Source organism: Pongo pygmaeus, chromosome 19 (genome assembly GCF_028885625.2).
Source record: "Pongo pygmaeus isolate AG05252 chromosome 19, NHGRI_mPonPyg2-v2.0_pri, whole genome shotgun sequence".
NCBI lineage: Eukaryota > Metazoa > Chordata > Mammalia > Primates > Hominidae > Pongo > Pongo pygmaeus.
The window spans coordinates 60,817,774-60,843,475 of NC_072392.2; the positions used below are offsets into that span (position 1 = coordinate 60,817,774).

The following is a 25,702-nucleotide window of genomic DNA, read 5'->3' on the forward strand; positions in this document are numbered from 1 at the left end:
ATGACCAGCCTGTTCCGCCGGAGCAGCAGCGGCAGCGGCGGGGGTGGCACCGCCGGGGCGCGCGGGGGCGGGGGAGGCACGGCCGCCCCCCAGGAGCTCAACAACAGCCGGCCTGCCCGCCAGGTGCGCCGCCTGGAGTTCAACCAGGCCATGGACGACTTCAAGACCATGTTCCCCAACATGGATTACGACATCATCGAATGCGTGCTGCGCGCCAACAGCGGCGCTGTGGACGCCACCATCGACCAGCTGCTGCAGATGAATCTGGAGTGCGGTGGTGGCGGCGGCGTCTATGAGGACAGCTCCGACTCGGAGGACAGCATCCCCCCGGAGGTAGGGGCGCGGTCTGGGTAATTCCAACCACCATTGGAACCTAAGAGGACCTGGGTTACTCCGCTGTCTGGGTTCTAATTAGAAAGCAGCCTTACTTCCCCTAGGGAAAAGTACCATCCGTCAGTCACCTTATTTTATGGGCAGAAATCATGCAGTCATTCAACAAACACTGAGCACCCACTCAGTGGTGTGCGAGATGTGGCAATAGACCCTGAGTCAGGAGGCATCAGAATCAAGGTGCTTGTTAAAAATGCAGGTGCCTGGGCGCCACCCCAACATACTGAACTCCACTTCCAGGCGTAGAGTCCGCCAGTGGCCAAGTCAGACCAAATTTCTGCTCTCCTGGAGCTCACAGTCCAATGTGGACTAGAAGCGCGAGTCGGGTACTGACGGCCAGAGTGGTAAGTGCTCGATGGAGACGTGGAAGCAGCAGAAAGGAGTGGCTTCCCAGAGGAAGCGATGGCTAAGCCGAAACCCTAAGCTGAGACCCAAAGAAAGAGTGAAGCCGGGGGGAAGGGTGTGCAGGCAAAGGGAACAGCTTGTGCAGAGGCTGGGAGGTGAAATAGTGCCTGACTGGCTAGGGAACTGGCAGCAGGACCATCTGTCAGGGTCCTAGAGTGAGAGGAAGTCAATGAGGTTGACAAAGCCCTGACGCTGAGAAAAAGAGTGTGGCTGGGGCCGGGCGAGGTGGCTCGTGCCTGTAATCCCAGCACTTTGGGAGGCCGAGGCGGGCGGATCACGAGGTCAGGAGTTCGAGACCGGCCTGGCCAATATGGTGAAACCCCATCTCTACTAAAAATACAAAAATTAGTCGGGCGTGATGGTGCGCACCTGTAGTCCCAGCTACTCGGGAGGCTGAGGCAGGAGAATCGCCTGAACCCGGGAGGCGGAGGTTGCAGTGAGCCAAGATCATGCCACTGCACTCCAGCCTGGGTGACAGAACAAGGCTGTCTCAAAAAAAAAAAAAAAAAAAAGAAAAAGAATGCGGCTGTGTCCTGGGAGCATAGCCACGGAAAAGGAGTGAGGAATCAGACTTGCCAGTTAAATCCCTCTGACTGTGGCCTGATGGAAACAGTAGTGAGCCATAGCCAAGCAGTCTCTTCAGGGAAGTGGCTGGAGAGAGGGGACCTACGTACTGCATCAGTACCCACCTGCTGGAGGTTGTGAGTGCTTCCCAGTCCCACCCGAGTTCAGTGGACATCTGGCCCCCCAGTATCAGCAGAGCCTGAGGTGCTTGGTGCAGAAGGGTGAGGCACACAGAGCCTGTTAATCAGAGGGGTGTTGTCCACAGGGCCATCTGGGACATGCAGCCATGGACAAGACCAGGACCCAGCAGGATTTAACTCCACTCTTTATTTAGAGTTCCGACCAGTGCCAGGCATCATCTTAAGTGCTTTAGGTGTATCATCATCTCTTCTTTTTTTTTTTTTTTTTTTTAGTTTTTTTGAGACAGAGTCTTGCTCTGTTGCCCAGACTGGAGTACAATGGCGCGATCTTGGCTTACTGCAACCTCCACCTCCCAGGTTCAAGCGATTCTCCTGCCTCAGCCTCTCGAGTAGCTGGGACTACATGCATGTGCCACCATGACCGGCTAATTTTGTAGTTTTAGTAGAGACGGAGTTTCACCATGTTGGCCAGGCTGGTCTCGAACTCCTGACCTCAGGTGATCTGCCTGCCTCGGCCTCCCAAAGTATTGGGATTACAGGCATGAGCCACTACACCTGGCCTGATGTGTCATCTCTTCTAATCCTCACAAACTTTGTGCTGTGGCATTATTATTACCCTTGTTCATCAGCCATCCTGCAGGGCGAAGTCTCCTTGCTTTTCCTCCTTAGTGGGTGCTGCTGAGACTCCCCCTGGAGGTGGAGAAGCTCTGTTGGCAAAGACATCTGGCTCATCCCTGTGTCATCTGCAGCACCCAGGACAATCCACGCACATAGCAAGCATTCGGGGAGTGTTTGTTGAATGAATACATGTTGCTGCTGTCTTTGTACAGTTTTCTATTGTCTCTCTCCTTGGGAGACCACTCCTTTGATCTACTTGGAGTAGGTGGTGGAAGGAATATTGGAAAATATGGATCCTCTTTGTAGAAAGAAGGAGAGAGAGAGAGAGTATGCGTATGTATGTGTGTGTCTGCAGATACAGGTGACCATTGAACAATGCAGGGGTTGGGGCAGTGAATCCTCCCCGTGCAGTCAAAAATCCACTTTTTAATATAACTTTTGATTTCCCCAGAAATTGACTGCTAATAGCCTATTGTTGACCTCAAGCCTTAACTGTTAACATAAACAGTCGATTAACATATATTTTGTGTGTTGTATGTATCATATACTGTATTCCTACAATAAAGTAAGCTAGAGAAAAGAAAATGTTAAGAAAATCATAAGCAAGACAATATATATTTTCTGTTCATTAAGTGGAAGTAGATCATCGTAAAGGGCTTCATCCTCATCTTCTCACATTGAGTCGGCTGAGGAGGAGGGACAGGAGGGGTTGGTCTTGCTGTCTCGGGGTGGTGGAGGTGGAAGAAAATCTGCATATAAGTGGACCCATGCAGTTCAAACTCTTGTTATTCGAGAGTCAACTGTATATGCTTTAAGTGTGAACTGGAAAGAAAGCTCTCTGCAAGCTCTGACCCTTTCTGCAGTCTGATTTGCCCTGACAGTCTGGCAGGTAGGGTAGTATTTTCTCCTTTGTCCATGGCCCCCACAGTCCTATAGACCTCTGCAAGGCTTCGCCACCCCCTAGGTAGGTCCTTGCTGTGTGTGCACTTCTGTTTTTCTAAGAATCTTGCTTTCCAAATTGAGCCCCCTCCTGGTACCCCTCCCCTCCCTTGGCAGTCTCCCCAACCCCCCACCTTTGGAACTCTGCCTGGGCCCATAGGCAGGCAGCTCCTGAGCCAGCGGAAAGTGCTTCGGAAAATTTATGAGCCACAGCTGGAATGACAATAACTGCTGACTGGAAAAAAAACCCTTTCTGGGGGCTGATGGGTGGTGGGCTGGCCCGAGGGGTATCCTTGCCATGGAGAAATATCTCCTGTCAGATAAATGGCCTAGACCCTGCCCCCTGGAGCACCTGGCAGGCAACCATCACCCACAATGAGTTAAGCCAGGAGGCTGCAGAGCCCAAAAACTTCAGCACCTTTAGAGCCAGAAGAACAACCTCTTTGTGGCTGATGGCAGTGGGAGGGAGAGGCCAGGGAGGCCAGCAGCTCTGCTGGGGTTACTCTCCTTGGGACTCGGGCCCTGCATTCTGGAGCTTGCCTGGCCAGCCGCCTGCCTTCTCTGTGTTTCCCAAGTCCTCTCCAGGAGGCTCTGATGAATGTCTGTCTGGTCTTGCTGCTCTGGGAGGCTGCACAGAGGAGCAGGAGGGGGCCTCCTGGTGTGGCTGGGGAGGCCTGATTGTCCTGAGTCTGGGGGGCTGACTGCCGCTGGCCACCGTCAGAGGAAACCTCAAGCAGCTTCCTTTAGGGGACAGTTTCTACTGAGCTCTCCTCCCCTCCTCACCCACCTCACTCTGACCCACATCAGTGGGAACAGCCCAGGCCAGCCACTGAGACCCACCACTGCTGGCCTCAAGGCCGCAGCCCAGAGCCCTATCCCTCAGAGAAGAGGGGTCTGGGAAACAGGGTGCCTGGGCTGGGGGACAGCAGTAGCAAGTTCTCAGAATGCACCAGGTACCTGCTGGGTCACTGTCCTGTGCCAGGCACCAGAGATTCGCCCGGGAACAGGAGCAGCGCTTGCAGTGTTCTCTCTCTTTTTTCCTTTCTTGTGGAAATTTGGGGTAAGCAGAGCAGTGGCCTGCCAAGCGCTACATTCTTCCTTTCCTGCAAAAGCATCTGTTTAAATACTTTCAGCCTCAAAGGAAAGAACGTTAGTGCATTCCAGGGCGGGAGGCCTCCTTGGGTTGAGCTAGCTATGTATACGCAGAGCACTGCAGAGTGCATGTGTGCATGTGTGTGCGTGTGTGTATGTGCGTATGTGTGCTCACATGCACAGGCTCACTTCCCTACCCACCAGGTGCCCCTGGGAGGCTGTGTGTGCTGGGCATGGCTGGTCTCAGAGCAGAGATGTACCAGTGCAGCCTGGCCCAGCCCAGGCTTATACATGCAGCATTATTATGGTGACTTCTGCAAACTCACTTGAGGTCTGGGGGCTCTGGGGCACCTGAGATTCACAGCCTCTGAGCTCCTCCCATGTTCTTTGATCTTGGAGGAGGTGGGAACAGAGTTGTGGGGAGTGAGTGGGAGGCAAAGGTGTAGGCCAGGTTGGGCTGTGTGGTGAGGGATCACCCAGTCAGGGGCCGCCTCCTATGGTGGATCACTTGAGGTCAGGAGTTCAAGACCAGCCTGGCCAACATGGTGAAACCCCATCTCTACTAAAAATACAAAGATTAGCCAGGGTGGTGGCGCACGCCTGTAATTCCATCTACTTGGGAGGCTGAGGCAGGAGAACATATACTTTGATGTCTGCAGAGTGTGCCAGAACTGGAGGGTCAGAGGTAGCCATGTGTTTAGCTGCCCCAAACTCCTCTCTGGGCTTCTGGGGAAGAATCTAGGTGGGTCAGTGGAGCAGGACCCCAGACTTTGCCCAGTGCTTGGCCTCTCCCTGGCCCTCTTCTTGGCTCCTGGATAAAGACAAGAGCTTGGGAAGGAGAGCAGGCATCCCGGGCACTCCCCTTGCTACTCTCCGCCCTGAGAGTCCAACCTGAGTGTGCAGCCAGTGTGCCTGAAGGAGGGACCCTTGTGGTCCGAGTTGAAGACTCAGTTCTAAAAAGCGTGTGGCTTTTGCCATGTCATTTAGCCTCGGCCTCAGTTTCCTTCTGTGTCAAATGGGGTAATGAGCCATATCCTACAGCGCCAGGTTGTTCGAGGTTAAGATGAGATCAGAGACGTGGAGGTACTTTGAGAGAAGGTATGAATGATGTTATCAAAGAATAGCGTGGGTACAGGAGCACATGAGTCACACGCGTGCAGCTCAGTGGAGTTTCACAGTGCGAATATTCCACATTATCAGCACCAGCTCAATAACCATCATCCCCAGAACCTGGAGTGCCCCTGGTGTCTGTTCCCACCCTTACCCGCTCCACAGAGGGCACACCGCCCTGACCCTTACCACTGTGTGTTTGTTTCTGCCTGTATTTGAACTGTACATGGAGGGAGAATGCTGCTGTGAACATTCTTTTGGGGACATATACTTTGATGTCTGTGGAGCTGCCAGAACTGGAGGGTCAGAGGTAGCCATGTGTTTAGCTTTTTCAAAAAGGCAGTTTTCTAAAGTGGTGACTGTATTGATTTACACTCCCACTAGCAACACACAGAGTTCCTTTATTATATCTGCCCTCCCACACTTGATTTTGTCTGAATGGTATTTAAATTCAAGGAGGGATGATTAATATTTCTTTCTCTGTTGCCTCTGATTTAGATCTTGGAAAGGACTTTGGAACCCGATAGCTCGGATGAAGAGCCCCCGCCTGTGTACTCCCCGCCAGCCTACCACATGCACGTGTTCGACCGGCCCTACCCTCTGGCTCCCCCGACTCCGCCTCCCCGGTGAGAATCTGTCATGTTTCAAAGCACAGGGTGGTAGGGAAGAGGATCAGTGGCTGGGGCTGTGTACAAACAACAGAAAACTTGGCTGGACCCCTCAGTATATTCTCAAAGAACAGGCTTCTACTGCAGCAAGAGACATTTTAGCTAGATACCAAGGAGAACTTGCAAAATGTAAGGATTGCAAGAGCAAACATTTCCTAAATTCCTACTCTAGGCTAGGCGGTGTGTCTCGTACCATATGGGACACAGAGTTAAGTAAAGCTTGGCCTCTGCTTTCTGGGAGCTTATAGTCAAGGGAGATGCCAGAGTAGGAATGACAAACAGGGAATGTGTATTGACACTTCCCCTCCCAAGCCCACAGCAAACATGTCTGATTCATCACTGTGCTCTTTCCTGCTGAGTCAAGACAGAGCCTCAGATCCTCCTTAACACAGAACACAGCATTCCCAGCCAGTCATCAGTAATTGATGGAATGGCTAGCTGCCATCCTTGGGCTAGGGATATTGTGAGGACTTTTAAGCAATGAGAGCAAGTCTCTTTCATTACGGTAGTTTGATAACTGGAGGCAGGGAGGTAGACTGCAAGGTCCCTGGAAACTTCTTCCAGGTTAGAGACTCTGTAATTTGGAAGCTTAAAATGAAGCTAGGCTGGGCACAGTGGCTCACATCTGTAATCCCAGCACTTTGGGAGGCTAAGGTGGGTGGATCACTTGAGGTCAGGAGTTCAAGACCAGCCTGGCCAACATGGTGAAACCCCGTCTCTAGTAAAAATACAAAGATTAGCCAGGGGTGGTGGCGCATGCCTGTAATTCCATCTACTTGGGAGGCTGAGGCAGGAGAACCGCTTGAACCCCGGAGGCGGAGGTTGCAGTGAGCCAAGATGGTGCCACTGCACTCCAGCCTGGGTGACAGAGTGAGACTCTGTCTCAATAAATAAATAAATAAATAAATAAATAAATAATCAAGCTAGTTGCCAATAAGATCCCATGGGTCTCTGGGGTGCTTGTTTTTCTGGGCTCCACATTTGTACTGGGGCTGCTAGAGCTGTGGTATGGCCTCTTTGCCCTAGAGCTGCTGTTTCTTAGAATGGCTCAGGCCTGGAGTGGTGAGGGGGTGGGGAGATGATGAGACAGGGCACCTGCCCCGGTTAGATCTTCCCTTCTCCCCAGAACAGCCCCAGAGCAGTGGTGAACTCTGTTATCATACAAGTATAGCTAGCATTGACTAAGCACCCTTCCAATGCCAGAAACGGAGCAGGTTCTTTACCTACACCATCACATTTAATGCAGAGGCGGGCACTGTTGTCATCACCCCTATTTATGGACGAGGAAACTGAGCCTTGAGAGATTTCATAACTTCCCCAAGACTAAGCTGGAGTTGGAATCCAGGTCATTCTGACTTAAAGCTAATCACTCTTCACTGCTGTGTCCTGTCACCTCCCGAATGAGAAAAATCTCTGTGATTGCAGCTTACGGAGCTCATAGAGTCCTAGAAAGTTACTGAGGGGAGGAGGGAGGGAAGTGTTTTGAGTCAGGGACAGGAACAGAGCTGGGATCTTTGTCACGAGTGGTACCAGGAGCTGGCAGGCTGTACTGGAGTGGGAGGTGGGGAATGAGTGGGTGGGTCTGGGTGAGACCTAGGCAGGACTTGCAGCCTGGGATGGATCACAGAGCCCCGGGCTCAATGATTTTCCTTTCTTTGACTTTTTTTTTTTTTTTTTTTTTTGAGTCGGAGTCTCACTCTGTCATCCAGGCTGGAGTGCACTGGCATTATCTCTGTTCACTGCAACCTCCGCCTCCCAGGTTCAGGCGATTCTCCTGCCTCAGCCTCCCGAGTAGCTGGGATTACAGATGTGTGCCACCACCCCCGGCTAACTCTTGTATTTTTAGTAGAGACAGGGTTTCACCATGTTGCCAGGCTGGTCTCGAACTCCTGATCTCAGGTGATTCGCCCACCTTGGCCTCTCAAAGTGCTGGGATTGCAGATGTAAGCCACCGGGCCTATCCCCACCCCCACTTTTTTTTTTTTTTTAATATTCCAATACACTTTTGCAAAAAGTTCAGTTTCTGCTAGGCAGAGTGGTTCCACCTATTTTTCAGAAGGGAAAACTGAGGCCATAAGAGAAAGAATTTTTTTTTCTTTAAATAGAAACAGGGTCTCACTATGTTGCCCATGGTGAATCTGAACTCCTGGGCTCTAGCAGTCCTCTCGCCTCAGCCTCCCAAATAGCTGGGACTACAGGGCATACCATTATGCTTGGCTGAAAATCCCAGTATAAATGTGGTATGGATATCCATGCCACATCCTCTCTCCATACTCTGGCTGGGTGTTCAGCCTGCTGTGGGTGGGGACCAGGGTGGTGATGGGAGCCCCACTTGGGGGCAAGGTAACCTCAGCACTAGACCAAGGCTCAGGAGACCCTGTGGGCTTTAGACAAGTTACTGCTCTTGCTTAAGGTTCTGGAGCCTAACTCAGGAAATGAAGGCTTTGCTGGGCTGGGAGTGGATGCACTGAGGAGAACTCGACTTGTGGAGTCAGACAAAAGCGGTCTGTTCTCCCCACCCCTTCCTTCAGCTGCCTAGCTTAGAATTCTTCAGGCACCTTTGCAATGTGGCCTTTGGCTCATTGCTTAACCTCTCTGAGCTTCGTTTGCCTCACCTGAAACAGGAATAGTAATTTCCACCTTAGCACTGTTAGGAGGATTGAATGAGATGTGCGTGGAGCACTTTGCACAGACCCAGGTATAGACCAGACCTATAATCAGTGGTTTACTGCTCCTTCCTGTCCCCCAGCTACAATGGTTGGCCTCTGAGTTTAGCTCTAACATTGAACATTGAGACCAGGGGTGAGGCTTCCCCCAGAGGCCGGTGTTCAGTAGAGGCACAGGTCCCTTTGCCCCAGGATGGCTCTGCTAGACCTGGGCCTCTAGGCCATCTCCAGTGCCTTGTCCAGTCCCTCCATCCAGGACATTCATCTCCAGCATTTACTGAGTTGCCTGCCGTATGCGGGTGCTGAGCCGTGTGTATGATGAGGTGGTGAATATGGCACTCCTGAACCATGTGTGTGAACCATGTGCTGAGCTGTGTGTGTGATGTGGAGGTGGATATGGCACTCCTGAACCATGTGTGTGAACCATGTGCTGAGCCGTGTGTGTGATGTGGAGGTGAATATGGCACTCCTGAACCATGTGTGTGAACCATGTGCTGAGCTGTGTGTGTGATGTGGAGGTGAATACGGCACTCCTGAACCATGTGTGTGAACCATGTGCTGAGCTGTGTGTGTGATGTGGAGGTGAATATGGCACTCCTGAACCATGTGTGTGAACCATGTGCTGAGCTGTGTGTGTGATGTGGAGGTGAATACGGTGCTGCCTGTTTGCCCACACACTGCCAAGGAGATCAGGGTCTAGGGAAGCCGAAGACACGGGGGCAGGGAAGGCTGCCAGGAGAAACTGATGTCCAGGCTGTGACCTGAAGGCCACGTTAGCAGTAATGTGGAGAAGCAGAGGACAGGGAGGCGCTCAGGCAAATGAAGGAGCACTTGCAGAGGCCTGGAGGCAGGAAAGAGGACTCATCTGGGGACCTCCTGGAAGTATGTAACGGCGGGTGAGGCTGGAGAGGCAAGCAGATCAAAGGCCCTGTGGCCCTCCAGGGAGCTTCCATCTTCTCTTGCAGCCAGCGGGGAGCCATTCAAGGGCCTTAACCTGGAGAGCGACACGATCAGGTTCGTGTTTTAGGAATCTTCCTTTGGCTGCTGAGGGAGATCAGATTTGAGTGGGGGAATGGCCTGGCCCCCTTCTGCTACCTCCAGTCACTGGGGTGCCGAGAACCTGCAGATGGGGCAGAGTTTGGGAGCGTGGGTATTGGCCTGCTAGGGCACAGAGAGGCAGGGCCACCCCGGGGAGCATGTTTCAAATGTCACAATCCCTGGGCCCAGGTTTTGCCTGGATGATGTGTGTGTCCTGGGACATGGCTTGAACCCCCTCTGGACCTCAATGTCCAGTTCTTACCAAAAATTTTACCTGAAAGTCCTGTCTCTGAAATCTCTTTCCATCAGGTCTGATGTTCCATGGGTAAACCTGGGGGTCCGATGGGGCTTGAAGTTGCAGTTTTGGGGTCCAGAGGCAGAGGCTCTGGGCTGGGAAATCCTCCCCAGCTTCTCTCTCCTTCCCCTCCCCCAGTCTGTCCTTCCCTCCATCTGTCTGAAAGAAAGTCTCTGAAACCCCGGGGACCCTTCCACACAGGCCGCCTGCTGTTTTTCCGTTAAAATTACAGCCTTGGAAGTTTTTTTTTTATTTGCGTCTCAGCTCATTTCTGACATTCCTTTCCGACCACAATGGAGTTGCCTGGGCTGCCTGTGCTCAGGGCCCCCTGGCTCACGCAGCTGTGGGCTGACCTCATCTCTACCAGTGCCAGCCAAGGGGCCGGGAGGGGGCTGGGCCTGGCCTTCCTTCAGGACCACAGGCCCAGCAGCAAGGAAACTCAGCTGAGAACAGGGGCCTCCTCCAACTTGTCCCCTTCTCCACTTGGAGTCTTCATGGCTAGAGGGGTCCAGATGCACCTCTGAGGTTCTCCTTCTGCTGCTTTCCTGGGTGGCTCCGAGGTGTGGTTAAGTTGGGGGTGGGCACCCATGTCCCAGATGAAGACCCTGAGACCCCAAGAACGGGTAATAACCCTGGCGAGGGTCCCTCCCTGCTGTAGCCTGGGGTGGTCTGCGAGTCCCTGAGAGATAAGGCTTCCTCTCTCCCCATCTCTGGCCTTTGGAGAAAAATGAAGCCTCCAACAGTGACAGAAGGTGGCAGTGATGTAGAAAAAAATTTGGCCTAGGAATGGGAGTCCCGGGTTGTGATGCAAGCTGCTCTCCAGACCATTCCCTCTCCCCCTGTGTCTGTGCAGCGAGAGGGTGGACGAGGCGTGCTGGGGTTCCCTTGGCTCCAGTCTGCAAGAGCTGAGCTCCCACCAGGCACTTAGCAGCTGGTTATCCCGTCTGCTGCCGCCCCCGCCCCTTCCCCTCGCCCCCGCCGCCGGCCACCCGCCCAAAATAGAAAAGGAAAGGAAGTTATTTCCATAGTCAGCGGCAGCCCGGAAAAGCTCCCCTCCAGTGAGGGGGCGGGCGGGATTCCTAGAGCTGAAGACCAAAATCAAAGCCAGGCCCGAGAGCGAGAGCGGCCCCCACCGCCCGGCCCTCGGCTGCCTTCTCAGTGTGCCGTTTCCCTGATTCAGCGGAACACGTGTCCTGCGGTTGCCACGCTGCAGGCTGCCATGGAGCTGTGGGGAGCTCCTGGCCGGGCTCCGAGCTGCCTTCAGGCCCAAGGCGGTAGGGCGGGAGCCTGGGGGTCAGGGAGGGTGTGTGCCACCCCCTCTTCCTCTACTGCCTTACCCAGCTGTTGGCTCTGCCATGGCACAGAGCTCCTGCCACACACACCACGGGCCTGGAAAGAGCGGCCCCAGAGCACCCTGAGAGCGAGATCCCTTCCACACTCACATCTCCACGCACCTTTTCAGAACACTGCTCAGGACACGGCCTCCTGAGGGGCTCCCCAGCACCTGGGCAGGGAGGCAGCAGTTTCTAGATAAGGAAACCGAGCCCTAGAGGGAACAGGGGCCCACCTAAGACTACCCTGCCGGCTGGTGGTTGAGCCACAACTGGAGCTCAGATCTGCTTTACCCTCTGTAGGGATCCTGGCGTCCCCATATGCCCCTGCCCCTTCCTCAGCCAACCAACATGCAGCAGGCTGTGCTGTTGGTGGCTTATGTGTCTGTTCCTTTGGACCATACCTGTCACTCAGCACCATGAGCCTGGCACTGTGTAGGTGCTAGGATAGAAGCATGAAAGGATACGATCCCTGCTGTCTTTAGGGGGCATTCGTAAACATCTGTGGCTAAATCCACAGAGTTCCATATGTGCACCATGGACAGACAGCTCTGTAGGTCCAGAGACCTGGAAGGGCACTGAGTGAGTGGAGAGCATGAGTGGCTGGGGAGTTTGCTGAGGCTGGTGGAGACATCTCCAGTGATGAGACAGAGTGACGGGCCTTTGTTCTGGAGGCAGTGGAGGCCATGGGAATCACTGAGCAGGATCCCACCTGCCTGAGGACCTGGTGTGATGGGGCCAGGAGACCTGGGGTTGGGCTTAATGACTCCCTCTTCCCTGTCACCTCCCATCCCCTAGTATCGACGTGCTGGGCTCTGGAGCCCCGACAAGCCAGAGACGCTATCGGAACTGGAACCCACCACTGCTGGGCAACCTCCCGGATGACTTTCTCCGCATCCTGCCCCAGCAGCTGGACAGCATACAGGTAATGGGGGCCGCCCCCGCCTTCCACTCCCACCTGCTTGTCCAGCATCTCTCTTTGCCCACACAATTTGTGCCAGCCAGTTTTACTTCCTGATGTTTAAACCCAGGCTGAGCTATTTCTGTTGCCCTGGGTTCATAGGGCAGGAATGCTGAACTGAAAGCCTCACTTCCTCCCTGGGCCTGGAGGTTTCCTGTTCTATCCAGGGAAGGTGACAGCCTAAGGATGCTGTCTGCTGCAGCAGTCACCTCAGGCTGGAGAGAGGCGGGCATGGGGTGGCCAATGGTGAAGGGCCAGAGCACCCCCTTTCCTCCCTTGGGAAAGGGCCAGAGGCTGCTTCTTGCTAGAGTTGGCATGCCCCAAGGTGCCCCCAGCAGGGCAGGTCCACCCTGAGGCTGCTGGTTCAGGGAGAGGGTTGAGTTTGGGAATTGACATATAGGCTGTTCCACAGTTTGCAGATTTCTTTTCAGGACTGTTCAGGTGGTAGATGAAGGTATGAGGTGGTCCGTGGCGTGGAGGAAAAATAGTTTTTAGGCTACTGCTGTGTCCCCTACAGCAATGGCTCTGACCTGTCTGTTGGATTTTGGCTCGCAACCAGGTTCCATTAGGAGGTGTGAGCCTCAGGTGAGGGCTGGAGGATGTTGGACAGGGCGTGTGTGCAACCAGAGGGATGTGGACGTGTGTGCAACATGTACCCTTGTGTGTACACATTCAACATGCTCGCTCTCCTCCTCAGGGTAACGCTGGGGGCCCCAAGCCTGGGAGTGGAGAGGGAGGTCCGCCTGCCATGGCTGGGCCAGGGCCCCGAGACCAGGAGAGCCGCTGGAAGCAGTACCTGGAGGACGAGAGGATCGCGCTTTTCCTGCAGAACGAGGAGTTCATGAAGGAGCTGCAACGGAACCGCGACTTCCTCCTCGCTCTGGAGAGAGGTGGGCAGTGCCTGCAGCCACTTCTTCATGGCTGAAGAAGGGAGGTGATGCTGGCTTTAGCCTTGGGGCTCAGGAAAACACTGAGCTGGGGGCTGAGGGGGCCAGGTGCTTTCTGTTCTACTGAGGCATGACTCCCACCAAGTTATCCCGTGGGAGCCTCAGAATTCTGCCTATGGGGACCTGGGTCACCAGCCCACCCCTTTCTCCCTCGGGACTCAGAGGAAGAAGGGTGTGCACTCTTAGGCCTTCTTCCCTTTGCACATCTGCTCTGTGCCAGGCACTGGCCTTGGCACAAGGTAGCAGGGAGAAGAGCACTGCCCCTCCTCACAGAGCCCCAGCCCCAAGGCAGGCGTGATGTGTCTGGAGCTCCGGAAACAGAACGACTGGGTTCATGAACGCCAGGGCGGGGGAGGCTCTTGAATGGAAGACCTTAGAGCAGGGGCTCTGGAACTTGCAGGTATTTGGGTTGTGTCTGGGTTGGAGACCCTGCTCCCCAGCCTGGCTGCCTTTCCCCTGCAGGGTGGGAATGCGTTTGGGGTAAAGGAGACGAGAGGGCTGTGGAGCTCTGTCCCTGTGACGGCCACAGCGTGAGAGCTTGTGTGTGTCACTGATGGTGTGTTGGTGGGGGAGGAGCAAGTTGTGGAGGGAGAAGGCTGGGCTGAGGCCCAAGTTTAGCCCCAGCTCTGCAGCAAAGGTGCTGGAAGCCTCAGGGCCTTTCCATTTATTTTTTATTTTTTGAGACATAGTCTCGCTCTTGTCACCCAGGTTGAAGTGCAGTGGCTCAATCTCGGCTCACTGCAACCTCCGCCTCCCAGGTTCAAGTGTTTCTCCTGCCTCAGTCTTTCAAGTAGTTGGGATTATAGGCACACGCCACCATACCTGGCTGATTTTTGTATTTTTAGTAGAGACGGGGTTTCACCATGTTGGCCAGGCTGGTCTCGAACTCCTGACCTCAGGTGATCTGCCTGCCTTAGCCTTCCAGTGTGCTAGAATTACAGGCATGAGCCACCATCCCTGGCCGTGCCTTTCTTTTTAAATGAGGGGGTTTGGACTCTACAGTCTCTCTGAGTTCTTTTAATTCTGACATTTGAGATGGCTGTCAGGCGGTAGTTTCTTTTACTGCTGGTTCTTTGAGAGCTGGTGGATGTGTGCACTCATATTTTGGGTGCCCGTGTATGCTCATGTGTGATTCTGGGGACTTAGCCTCTAGCAAACTACCGTGTCCCAGCCCAGCCTGACCCTGGGAGTCCAGGAGCTAACCTCCCTGACCTGTGAATGTGGTCCTTTTCCAGATCGATTGAAATACGAATCCCAGAAGTCTAAATCCAGCAGTGTGGCTGTCGGAAACGACTTTGGCTTTCCCTCTCCTGTCCCAGGTAACTTTGCCTTCTGGGGAAGAAAACCTAGAGGCATGGGGGGGGGCTCACACCCAACTTTGCTTTGCATATTTGGAGTTTTGAGAGGAGGGTGAAAAAACAGATTGTGGGAGGGGGCCTGGGCTTCCTCAGCAGGCTGGCGGGGCCACCTCTGCCCCCACCTCCATATCCACTCCATTTAGCAGCTCTGGGGTCTTTCCAATCCAGCCACTGCTGGGCTTCAGAGCCCACGGTTGTGATCAAGTAACATAGGCTGGCTGAACTCTCAACCTATGCCTCGAGTGTAGGCTAGTCAACGACACATGGCCAGGTGTGGTGGCTCACGCCTGTAATCCCAACACTTTGAGAGGCCGAGGCGAGTGGATTGCTTCAGCCCAAGAGTTCAAGACCAGCCTGGGCAACAAAATGAGACCCCCTGTCTCTACCAAAAAAGTACTAAAAATTAGCTGGGCATATTGGCATGTGCTTGTAGTCCCAGCTACTCAGGAGGCTGAGGTGGGAGGATCACTTGAGCCCAGGAGGTTGAGGCTGCAGTGAGCTGTGATTATGCCACTGCACTCCAGCTTGGGTGACAGAGTGAGACCCTGTCTCCAAAAAAAAAAGAAGAAGAAAAGGACCCCAAAATGCCCCGTGGTGGGACTCAGAGACTAATAAGTCTTGGTCTGTGTCCTGGGGAAGCTTATGGTCTTGTAAAGAGAAATGCCCAGAAAACAGGTAGAACAAACTAGCAAAGCTGAGGACTTACTGATTTTAGCAAATGCATGGAAAAAAAGGAGGGCAGGATTAATCTGGGGAGTTTACTCATTCATTCATGACATAGCTGGAGAATATCTGCCATCTGTTGGGCCCTGCCCTAGGTGTTGGAGGAAGAGGAATTTCTAGCTTTGTGTACAAGGTGGTGGGAAGTAAGAATTGCCTGTAAAGAGGGCCAGGCCCTTCTGCTCAGAAGCTCTAATGGCTGAAGGAGGGTTGGATGGGGGTGAGGGGGCAGCAGTGCTCCTGGGATGCACAGACTACTGTGTTGAGCCACAGCTGGGAACGATGACCTGGTGCCTGTGTGCGAACAGTGGCCCCTCATCAGTCAGTGCCCCCCGCCCCACACGTACGCAAGCTGCCCACCTCAGAGAAAGGCTCTTGCCTGGAATAGACCTTGCATCATGCAGTGGAGTTGGGGGTGGAGGAGCAGAGGGATGGGGAGCTGAGCTGATCCCAGCTTGAAGGGAGAAAATCCTGTGGAACTGACTCATAAGCAGCAGGCTGGGAGCTTAGGGCTCAGCAGATGTGCAGCTGGGAGTTTTAAGCAGGAGCCTCTTGTCCTTGATCCTGAATTAACTAGAGATATCGGGGCTGCTGAGATGGATCAGAATGACTCAAAGGGGACTTAGCAGGCAAGGTGACTGGGGATTAATCAAATTGCAGGATAGAGAGCAGGGGCTTCAGAAAGGCAGCAAAAGACCCAAGTGGATGCTGAGCGAGCCCGGGAGACTCTGGGTGGCCAGTGGGGTTCTGACTCCAGGACTAGTCCCGTTCTATTCCTACTCATTGTCTAATAGCCAGAAACCCTGTGGCTGGGAGGGAGCAATGGATGGGCTTACCTGGCAGGAAGGACAAGGGACTTGCTATAGGTGAATGCCAGCTCTGAGCCAGCACCTCATTTGACTGTCACATGAATGTCGGGGTGCAGGAGGCCCCTGGTGTGCTAGTGAATGTTTCACAGCCAACTCTGGGTGCAGCGGGAGCCTGATATGTAGTGCTTGGTGACCTCCATGGTGGAAATACTCCCAAGCTACCAAGGTGATGTCATGAAACATGGAGTTGGTCAGAGGCGTGGACAGTTGGGAGCACACACAAGCTGGCTGTCCGCACACACAGTAGACCGCTGAACCCTCCCCATTTTTATAGATGGGGAAACAAAGCCCACAAAGGGAAAGAGGAGCTCCTGGAACTCCATATCCTCCTTGCTTTAAACTCCCTCCTGGCCAGGGAAGAAGCCTGCTCTTTCTTTGCATTTATCCTCAGATGGGTGGGTAGGGCTGGGACAGCGGCCATGGCTGGCCACACTGGCTGGCCTTCAGCAGGTGTCTCCTTCCAGGAACTGGCGACGCCAACCCCGCTGTGTCTGAAGATGCCTTATTCAGGGACAAGCTGAAACACATGGGAAAGTGTGAGTCCCGCTCAGGCCCCGCTTCCCTCCCCAGCTTTTCTGAGACAGGCCCTGTGGCCTCCCAGGAGTGAGGGAGCCCCTCAGCATGTGTAATGCAGCTGACTCTTGGTCATTTTCATCGCAGGCTGGCTCCTTCAGCCTTCCTGCCTCACTTCCCTCTACAGCTGAGTCTAGATACAAATTAAGTTTTAAATCCTCTTGAGCCAGATGTCTGCAGAAAAATAACGTGCCACACATGCCCTCACCGCAATCCTCATGTTCACGTTCTCTGTGGCTTGAGGTTTGGCCGGAGCTGACTGCACAGAGAGGCCCTTGTTAAGCCTCTGTGGGGGTGGGGGACCTCTTTTCCACAAAGTCCTACCAGCCTTGAATGCCCCCTTCCCTCCCCCTCACCTCCCCGCCGCACAGACCCACAGCCATGTGTGAATGAGGCTGCGATCCTTTCAGGCTCCATTTCAGGGAAAATCTCGGATTAGTCATGGAAATCCCAGAACCAACTTTGGAGGTGGCTAGGGGAGGGGCGGGAAGGCAGTGGCGGCGGGAAAGTGAGCCAAGATGCGTTGCAGTGTGTTGCAGCTGGGGAGGGAATACTCGGATCTTGAGCCGCCTGCGGTCCCTGGGCCTGGCTCAGGGTGTCCTGTGCTGCCCCTGCAGGCTGACCCAGGATGCAGCCTCTTGCTCCTGGGGTGGTGTCCTCAGGGGTCTGCGATTCCTGTCACCTCTCCCTCCCCAGCTCCCACCCTTGCCTGCCCCCTGCTCCCACTCCGGGGGCCTTGGTCCTCCCCTGGCCTTTCCCACACCTGGGAGGAGGCCATCTGGTGTGCTGGCTGCTAAGAAAATGACTCACAGGTCTCTCTGCCCCCAGCCACCCGGAGGAAACTGTTTGAACTTGCCCGAGCCTTCTCAGAGAAGACCAAAATGAGGAAGTCAAAGAGGAAACACTTGTTGAAGCATCAGTCGTATCCTTTCCAGCCTGGCACTGGTGGGGGTGGTGGAAGCCAAGGGCCACGGAGCAAGACCCCTTCTGGACTCCCTGCAGCTGTGCCCTCCCCTGGGAGTGGAACCAGGCTCTGTGGCCTTCCCTTCCTCCTCCCCTCTCCTCCATGAGCTTGGCCACCAGCCCACTGCCCGTCTCTCGTTGCCAACTAGAGACCAGGCCTAGGGAGCAGGGCAGCAGCTCCTATCTCCCTTCTGTAGGCCCAGAAGTTGTCCTATTAACTTTTTTTTATGGTCTGAGGTCATGTACTTCTTGGGAGAAAAAGTGGTTCTTCCATCAAAATCAAATCTTCCCCTCATTTCTCTAGTTGAACTGGTGCACGAGTCCTCCTCACTCCAAGCATGTTGGCCCTCCCTTCCTCGAGTAGAAATACGGCTTTCCACATTTTTATCCGAACTCCTATTCATGCTTCTCAAACAGGGCCTAAGATAGCAGAGGCTCAGCAGCCAGAGGGAAACAGGGAGGAAGCTGTTTCTCCATCCCCAGAGATGTAAGCTGGGTGAGAGTGTCAGGGCCTGGCCACACCACTGACCTCAGGAAAAGGAGCCTGGGGGACAGTACTAAGGGTGTGGGGGGTCAGGTGGGTGTATCAGATACCTCCAGAGCTTTGAGGGGTGGGGCAGAGAGTCAGTGGGACTGGGAGGACTAGGGCAGTGTTCCCTCATCCCTGGGACGGTTTTCCTGAATGGCCTGGCAGACTGGGGGCTGCCGCGTCAACAGCCAACCTCCTGGATGATGTGGAGGGCCACGCGTGTGGTGAGGCTGGAGGGGAGTTGTAAGCTCCAACTTCTCTATGATCGGTGATCTCCCAGCGGAGTTCCTGGGTGTTTCATGGGAGCACCCGCCCTGTCCCCTGGAGGAACACACTGAGGGTTGGTGGGCTGGTGACCCAAAGAAATGGATCCCCCTGACTTGGTCGACATTGCCTCCCCGCTTCCTGCAACCCTTGAAAGGGGGCCCTAGCCCTACTTCCACCTAGATGTGTGCCTGTAGCATGAAGTGCCAGGTACTGTTTCTGGGGAATATTCTTTTGGGTGTGAGGTGGCAGACAGGCGTGCCCCCATGGGGGACCCTTGGCCTGAGAACCAAGCACTGGGCAGCTTCAGTCTGTGGGCCCAGAGGCTTCTCAGCTTTCACCCAGTCCCTTCCAAAGGCCACGTGGGCCAGAAGACTCTGCCTCAGACCCTACTGGGCCCGCAGCTGAACCCTGATCCCCATGCCACATCCGAGGGTCAGGAGGCATCTAGAAACAAGGACTGGAAGGGCCTCGGAGGTCATCTAGATAGTCCAGCTTTTCCATCCCATTTTATAGATGAGGAAATTGAGGCCCAAAGACGAGGGGAGAACTTGTCCAAGGTCTCAGAGCTCAGTGGTGGACCCTGGCCAGCACCTGAGTGTCCTGCTGCCTCTCTCCCTGGACCCATGCATCTTCCACCTGGGGGGATCTGCATGGGTCCCAAATGAAGGGGGCAGAGAGAGTCGGGTCAGCTCTCTTGCCCAGTCTGGGGGCCGTGCCTGAGCGAGGCCCTGCAGGGTAGAGGATGAGGCAGCTTCCCTCTCCTTTTCAGATGAAGACTTCCGGGGCAGGCATCAGGAGGCGCCCAAGGTGGAGGAAGGCCTGCGAGAAGGACAGTAAGAGGTAAGGCCTGGAGCCATAGCTACCCAGGGACTGCCCAAGGCCAGGGCCCCCCACACTCTGCACCCCATGTGTCCTCCCAGGTGTCCAGAGGCGCTGGGGTCAGGCAACTGGGTAGCACAGGCCCCACGTGTCTTCCCTCATAGTTGCGGCAGGGACACGGGCGTGGGAACTAGTTGATTGCATGTCTTTTTTGGTTATTTATTCATTTGACAAAAGATAAGCACACCTGCCTATGACAGATGCTGAGAACAGGAAACAAAATCAGCTTTGACCTTGAAGAGTTTACAGTCCAGTTGAGAAGACAGTCCAGGACACACATAGCACACTGAGAGGACGATTTAAGAAAAACTGGCTGGGCACGGTGTCCCATGCCTGTAATCCCAGCACTTTGGGAGGCCAAGGTGGGTGGATCACCTGAGGTCAGGAGTTCGAGACCAGCCTGGCCAACATGGTGAAACCCTGTCTCTGCTAAAAATACAAAAATTAGCCTGGCGTGGTGGCAAGCGCCTGTAATCCCAGCTACTTGGGAGGCTGAGGCAGGAGAATCACTTGAATCTGGGAGGCGGAGGTGGCAGTGAGCTGAGATCGCGCCATTGCACGCCAGCCTGGGCGACAAGAGTGAAACTTCATCTCAAAAAAAAAAAAAAAAAAAAGACAAAAGAAAAACTGAGGTGGTCTCAACCCGGCTGTGCACACACACAGCTCTCTCCAGCCCTCTGCTTGGGTTGGGTGGGCTGGGATCTGCCAAACCAGGATGAAGAAACCCTCCTGAGGCAGCGGTTTCTGGCTGAAGCCCCAGGCCTCCAAGCCATTTCTCCTCCTCACTTCCTGTGCACCCTCTTGGGGAGAAAGAGAAAATACCAAGGCCTCCTCCAGGAGTTGGCCAAGACAGCTGTCCCTTTTCCAGCCCCCCTTTACCATGGGAGAGGGGAAGCTGCCCAGCCTTCCCCAGCCACTGGTCTGGTCCCAGTGGGCAGCATCTATAAGGCTTTCTTGAGTTGATGGTGTGGCAGGTATGGCCCTGTGTCAGACCATGGAGAAATACTCGCTTGCCTCAGGATAGTCACAACGGAGGGAAACCGGGAACAAGTAAATACAAGTGCCCTTTCCCCTCTGCCTGGGCAGTTGGCCCCCACACCCGCTCCACCTGACTCCCTACATCATCTCCCACCAGGCACTGCAGCCCCTTCCATTCCCCTCAGGCTTTCCTCAAACACAGAGCCGCAGCCCACTTCCCACTGTCCTGGAATGCCCAGATAGAGCTTGCCAGGGAATCGCCTCCACTGTCACCCCACGCTGCTACCGTCTCCACGCGCTTCTCCTTCCTACTGGTCCCCAGGGAAAATGGGTCCTGTCCAAACCACCCCTACATCAGAACCTTGCTCATCATTCATTCATTCATTCATTTATTTATTTTGAGGCAGAGTCTCGCTCTGTTGCCCAGGCTGGAGTGCAGTGGCACAATCTTGGCTTATTGCAACCTTCACCTCTCAGGTTCAAGTGATTCTCCTGCCTCAGCCTCCCGAGTAGCTGGGATTATAGGCACCCACTATCGTGCCTGGCTAATTTGTTTTTGTATTTTTAGTAGAGATGGATTTTTGCCGTGTTGGCCAGGCTGGTTTTGAACATCTGACCCCAGGTGACCTGCCCACCTGGACCTCCCAAAGTGCTAGGATTACAGGTGTGAGCCACTGTACCCGCACCTCATCATTTATTTCTGTCCTAGGACTTCCAGCTTGTCCCTTTCCAGCTCCTTCTGCAAGTTGACATCCTCCTCCTCCTCCCCTTAAACACCAAGGGTCCTTGAGTCTTTCTTGCCATCCTCCTTCATCCACTGCAGGCTGACAGCCCCTCCCATCACCCGGATTGACTCGGAGGTCACCCAGCAGCTCAGGGCCTTAGCGTCTTCTGCATTCTTCTGGTGCTCTTCCACACGCGCTCCTCTGATCTCCCCTGAAGCTGCCCTCCCTTGGCTCCTGTGACCCCAGGAAGCCTGGTTCTCCTTCCTCTCTCCCGGCTCCTGTTGCTCTGCCCACTCCCTAAATACTGGCTCTCCTTGTTGCTCTGCCCTTGACCCTCTTTGAAGTCTTCTCACTGCCCACTCTGGCAGTGCCTCCGCCCTCTTTTATAGCACCAGCAACACTTCTGCGCATCTGGCTCCTACATCTGAATCTCCATCGCAGTTAGGCTTCCAGAGCTGCTTCGTGTCCCCAGCTGCACCCAAGATTTTCTTTTCAGCCTTGGATGGCAACTCAGTCTCTCCTCCTGACTGCCCCCTTTCATTCTCTTTTCTATTCCTTCCATTACCACCCTGATAGATGCTCATCACCTAGGTCACAGCCCTGTTCTCTTCACAGCCCCTACCTACTCTGATGATCCCACCACCAAAACACCACTTTAGTTCCATTTCTCATGTGCTTTTTGAATGAATCTTTTTTTTTCTTTTTCTTTTTTTGAGACGGAGTCTCGCTCTGTTGCCCAGGCTGGAGTGCAGTGGTGCTATCTCCGCTCACTGCAACTTCCCCCTCCCAAGTTCAAGCCATTCTCCTGCCTCAGCCTCCCGAGTAGCTGGGATTACAGGCATGTGCCACCCCGCCCGGCTAGTTTTTGTATTTTTAGTAGAGACGGGGTTTCACCATGCTGGTTAGGCTGGTCTTGAACCCCTGACCTCGGCGCTCCTCAGCCTCCCAAAGTGCTGAGATTACAGGCGTGAGCCACCGCGCCCGTCCTGAATGAGTCTTCTGAGTAAAGTCTTAGGAACTCTTCAGCCTGGTGTCTGAGTCCTACCAAGTTCTGCCCCCAGTTTACTTTTCTCCACCTACAGGTCTCTGTGGCCTAGCTCCCCTGAGCTATGATATCTTAGAATGGGCCAGGTACCCTCCTACCTTGAAGCCCTCCCCTACAGCTGCTTCACCCGGGGATTCCATTCCTCCACTCCATCTCCTGCTGCCAGAATCCCTGCAGCTGGGCAAGCTGGAATGGTTCTAGGAATTTGAATGGGGGGATGACCCAGGCAGAGTTCTATGGTTGACCTCGAGTCCCTGGAGAAAGGAGAGGGCTTACGTCTTTAGTAACTTCTCCCAAAACTGTCTCTCCAGGAACCAGTGACCAGGAAAGACCATTGGGCTCCTTTGAAAAAGACTCCTCCCATCCCCTTTTTTCCCCTACCAGATGCCAGCAGCTCTTCCTTGCCAGAGATGATCTGACCCGGTGGGGGCAGCTGGAAAGCAACACTGGCCCCCAGCTGAAGGGCCCAGCTGCAGCCGGACAGATGGTGCTTGAGAACCGAGGCCCAGTGATCCTCCAGCCACAGTCCAGCCCAACCACTGCCACTTTCCATGGGACTTAGAACTTCGGAGTTGCTGCCTTGCAATTGGAGGAAGGACCTGGGGCCCCTATAGGCAGCAGCCAATTACAGCCCCTTTTGTAGCCAGGCGTTCCTATGGTCAAAGAGTGGAAATGCAGGAACCAACCTCCCTTAAAAAAAAAAAAAATCCAGAAAGCAGATAAAAGTTGGAATATGGAAAAGGGCAAGATGACCCCACCAGAGGCTCTTTGGCCTGAAAGTGGAGTCCCTGCCTCCCTCCGTTCCCTATCTCTCCTGTCACAGACTCTGCCTGACCCCCCTTCCTCAGCTCCCTTCTGGTCCCCCTTCCTCAGCTCCCTCCGGGCACTTGTGCCCCTCCCTTCCATGGCCTCCTATCTCAGCCTTCCCCCGGGGCTGCTGGCCCAGCACACAAGCTCTGCACCCAGCCTGGGTGGGAGGTCCCTGGCCGGTACCCCAGGAACTCTGAGGAGCTATGGGCTACTGCAAAGAGCATCTGTCGACTGCCCCGTCTGGCCTCATCAGGCTGCTGCTGTTAGGGATGGGCTCACTCCCAGCAGCTCCCCATCACCCAGCAGGGATGGGGAGGGTGGCCACCCCGGAGCTGGAGGATTCTGGGGAGGCAGGGTCTTTAATTTGGCAGCAGACAAAAGCCAGTTCTGGAGTCACACCACAGTAGGGGCTCACAGGGGCTCTGACTCCCCAGCTGGACTGGAAGCCCTGCTGTCCGAGGGTGGGCAGCGGTGGGCCCTGGAGTGACCCCTTTGAGCAGGTGCAGGGCTAAAGAGCAAAGCGGAAAGGCCGCCAGCCTGGGTGGGAGCGCCTAGGGCAGAAGGGCTTGCTGGGTGCCACTGAGAAGGGCGGGTGATCTGAGGAGGAGAACTCTGATTCTAGGAACGCTTACACGGCACTGACCACTGCCACGGGGAGGGAGGCTGCCCAGCCCGTGGCCCCGCCCTGGACATGGGAGCGCGCAGATCTTCCGGAGAGCCGGGAAGCCTGGGCAGGCACGAGGCTTCGGCGCGGCTTTGGGAGGTTGGGAGTGGCATCCGATCCTTGGCCGGGCCCTGGTGGCCTCCGTGGCCCCAAGATCACAAGGGCGTAGCGAAGGCGAGCCGGCGATCGCACCTCGTCCCGCCCACCCTGCCCGGACTCGCAACGCCGAGCTTTCCCTCGCTGGGGAGGGCCGGGACGCGCCGCCGCCGCCGCCGAGCGTGACCAAGTTTGGAAACGCACGCGGGGCCGGGACGCTGGCTCAGGGGGCCCTGCCGAGGAGCGGCCGCCCCCTCCGCTGCTCCCCGCGCCAGGCCTGGGGCCGTGGAGGGAGGGGGAGGTCTCCGAGGAGTGCCTCGGTCCCCCAGCTCGAGTTCCCGACGGTCTCTTGAGCCTTCCCCGCGCCAGGACCGGGCGCACTGTGGGGGAAGCCCCAGCCCCACGTCTGTGAGTGTTGCTTTGTTATTTTTTTTCCTCCTATGTGTGGGTTTTTTCTTGGAGCTGTTTCATAGGAATTCCTGTAATAAAGAGTTGGTGTTCTCTTGGTGCTCTGATGTGGCCAGCGGCGTGGGCTGGACCCTCCTGCTCCCTCCTCCCTCCCGGCCTGGGGCAGGGTTTGTCCCCAGGAGCCCCGCGTCGCATGCCTAGGGTACCCCTGCCTTGCCTGGCCCATTCACCCGCAGCGCTCTCCGACTGCACTCTCGAGGTGACACCTGCAGCACCGCTGCACCGCAACCTTGCGGACCTGCCGGCTGTGTCTAGCGCTGTCGCCTTCCTGTTTGGCCCAGGACAGTAAACCGCTTGCTGATAGGCAAGGGAAACACCATGGGGAAAGCCAGTCTGTTGAGAAAGCTCCAGACGGCCACCTCCCTAAATAAACAGCTTCTGGATTAAAGGCAGACTGGAGGTTGCAGGGAAGTGCAATTTCAGACTTCAAAGGGAACTCAGAGATCGCCCCAGTTGATACATCTCTCTTTCCTCCTCCTCCAGCTCAGCAGGACTACCCCGCCCTCTGCCACAGGGACAGGCCCTTGCTGCCAGAAGAGGAAGCTGGTACCGTTTCCAGACAGGGCAGTTCTCAAGGTCGAAGTTTTTCCTTGTGTTGAGCCAACGGCCTCCGAGGGCTTCCAACCACACATCTTACTCCTGGGCTCCGGGTCACTGTTGCCAAGGCTGCTTCTCTTGCCGCTGATGCCATGTTTCAGCTCAGTGACCTCACCCTCTCTCTTCCCTGACAACTCCTGTACCTCCTACACTCCCTGCAGGGGCCTCTCCACCCATCAGGGTCTGGCCCCACTCCCAGTCAGACCCGGGGGGCTTGTAAAGTGGCACACCTGGGACAGGGTGACGCTCCACATGAGCTGTCCTGAGCAAACCAGGATTGTCCTCCAGCCCTGGTTCTCTGCATGGTATTCATTGCCTGGGAAGCTGTTCCAAATGCCAATTCTCAGTCCCATCCGAGACCTACTGAGTCAGAAACTCTGGGGGTGCAACCCAGCAACCTGTGATTCTGATGCACACTACAGTTTGGGAACCATGGTACCAGGCCAGTACCTAGCACTGGCTGCACAGAATTACTTGAGTAGCTTTAAAAAAAATCCTGGCCAAGACCAGGCTCAGTGGCTTACACTTAGAATGCCAGCACTTTGACAGGTCGAGGCAGCAGGATCGCTTGAGCCCAGGAGTTCAAGACCAGCCTGGGCAACGAAGTGAGACCCATCCCCCAACCTCCTGCATCTCTACCAAAAAAAAAAAAAAAAAAAAGCTGGGTTGGTGGCACACATGTGTAATCCCAGCTACACGGGAAGCTGAGGTGGGAGGATCGTTTGAGCCCAGGAGGTCGAGGCTGCAGTGAGCTGTGATCATGCCACTGCACTCCAGCCTGGGTGACAGAGCAAGACCCTGTCTCAATGAAAAAAATAGATCCTGGCCAGCCCTTGTGGTTCATGCCTGTAATCCCAGCACTTTGGGAGGCCAAAGTGGGAGGATTGTTTGAGGTCAGGAATTTGACATTACAGTGAGCTATAATTGAGCCTCCGCACTCCAGCCTGGGTGACAGAGCAAGACCTCATCTCTATTACAGAAAAAAAGTCCTGATGTT

The 25,702-nt window shown here is 54.9% G+C and overlaps 1 protein-coding gene across 7 annotated transcripts; it reads left to right on the top strand.

The window, feature by feature from the left end:
* On the top strand, positions 1 to 24,147 carry CUEDC1 (CUE domain containing 1). Of its 7 annotated transcripts, XM_063657167.1 has the most exons (11): positions 3,975 to 4,116; positions 5,757 to 5,884; positions 9,558 to 9,606; positions 12,055 to 12,181; positions 12,915 to 13,107; positions 14,400 to 14,483; positions 16,576 to 16,647; positions 17,513 to 17,606; positions 18,342 to 18,400; positions 19,213 to 19,283; positions 22,455 to 24,147. In XM_063657167.1, the coding sequence occupies exons 1-10, from the start codon at positions 4,001 to 4,003 to the stop codon at positions 19,278 to 19,280; spliced, it is 990 nt and encodes a 329-aa protein (XP_063513237.1). In that variant the 5' UTR covers positions 3,975 to 4,000; the 3' UTR covers positions 19,281 to 19,283; positions 22,455 to 24,147. The 7 variants fall into 7 exon arrangements, with proteins under 7 accessions (XP_063513235.1, XP_054316141.2, XP_063513233.1 ...); XM_063657165.1 differs by lacking the exons at positions 3,975 to 4,116; positions 9,558 to 9,606 and adding an exon at positions 1 to 333 and having other exon boundaries at positions 22,382 to 24,147; XM_054460166.2 differs by lacking the exons at positions 3,975 to 4,116; positions 9,558 to 9,606 and adding an exon at positions 1 to 333.
* The last annotated feature ends 1,555 nt before the right edge of the window (positions 24,148 to 25,702 follow it).

Bases quoted from the DNA above. Each gene is read 5' to 3' on its own strand.
- CUEDC1 (XM_063657163.1), top strand. From the start codon at position 3,655: ATGTCTGTCTGGTCTTGCTGCTCTGGGAGGCTGCACAGAGGAGCAGGA. The intron at 4,117-5,756 runs GTAAGCAGAGCA...CCTCTGATTTAG, and splicing joins CTTTCTTGTGGAAATTTGGG to ATCTTGGAAAGGACTTTGGA. The intron at 17,607-18,341 runs GTATCCTTTCCA...ATGGCCTGGCAG, and splicing joins CACTTGTTGAAGCATCAGTC to ACTGGGGGCTGCCGCGTCAA.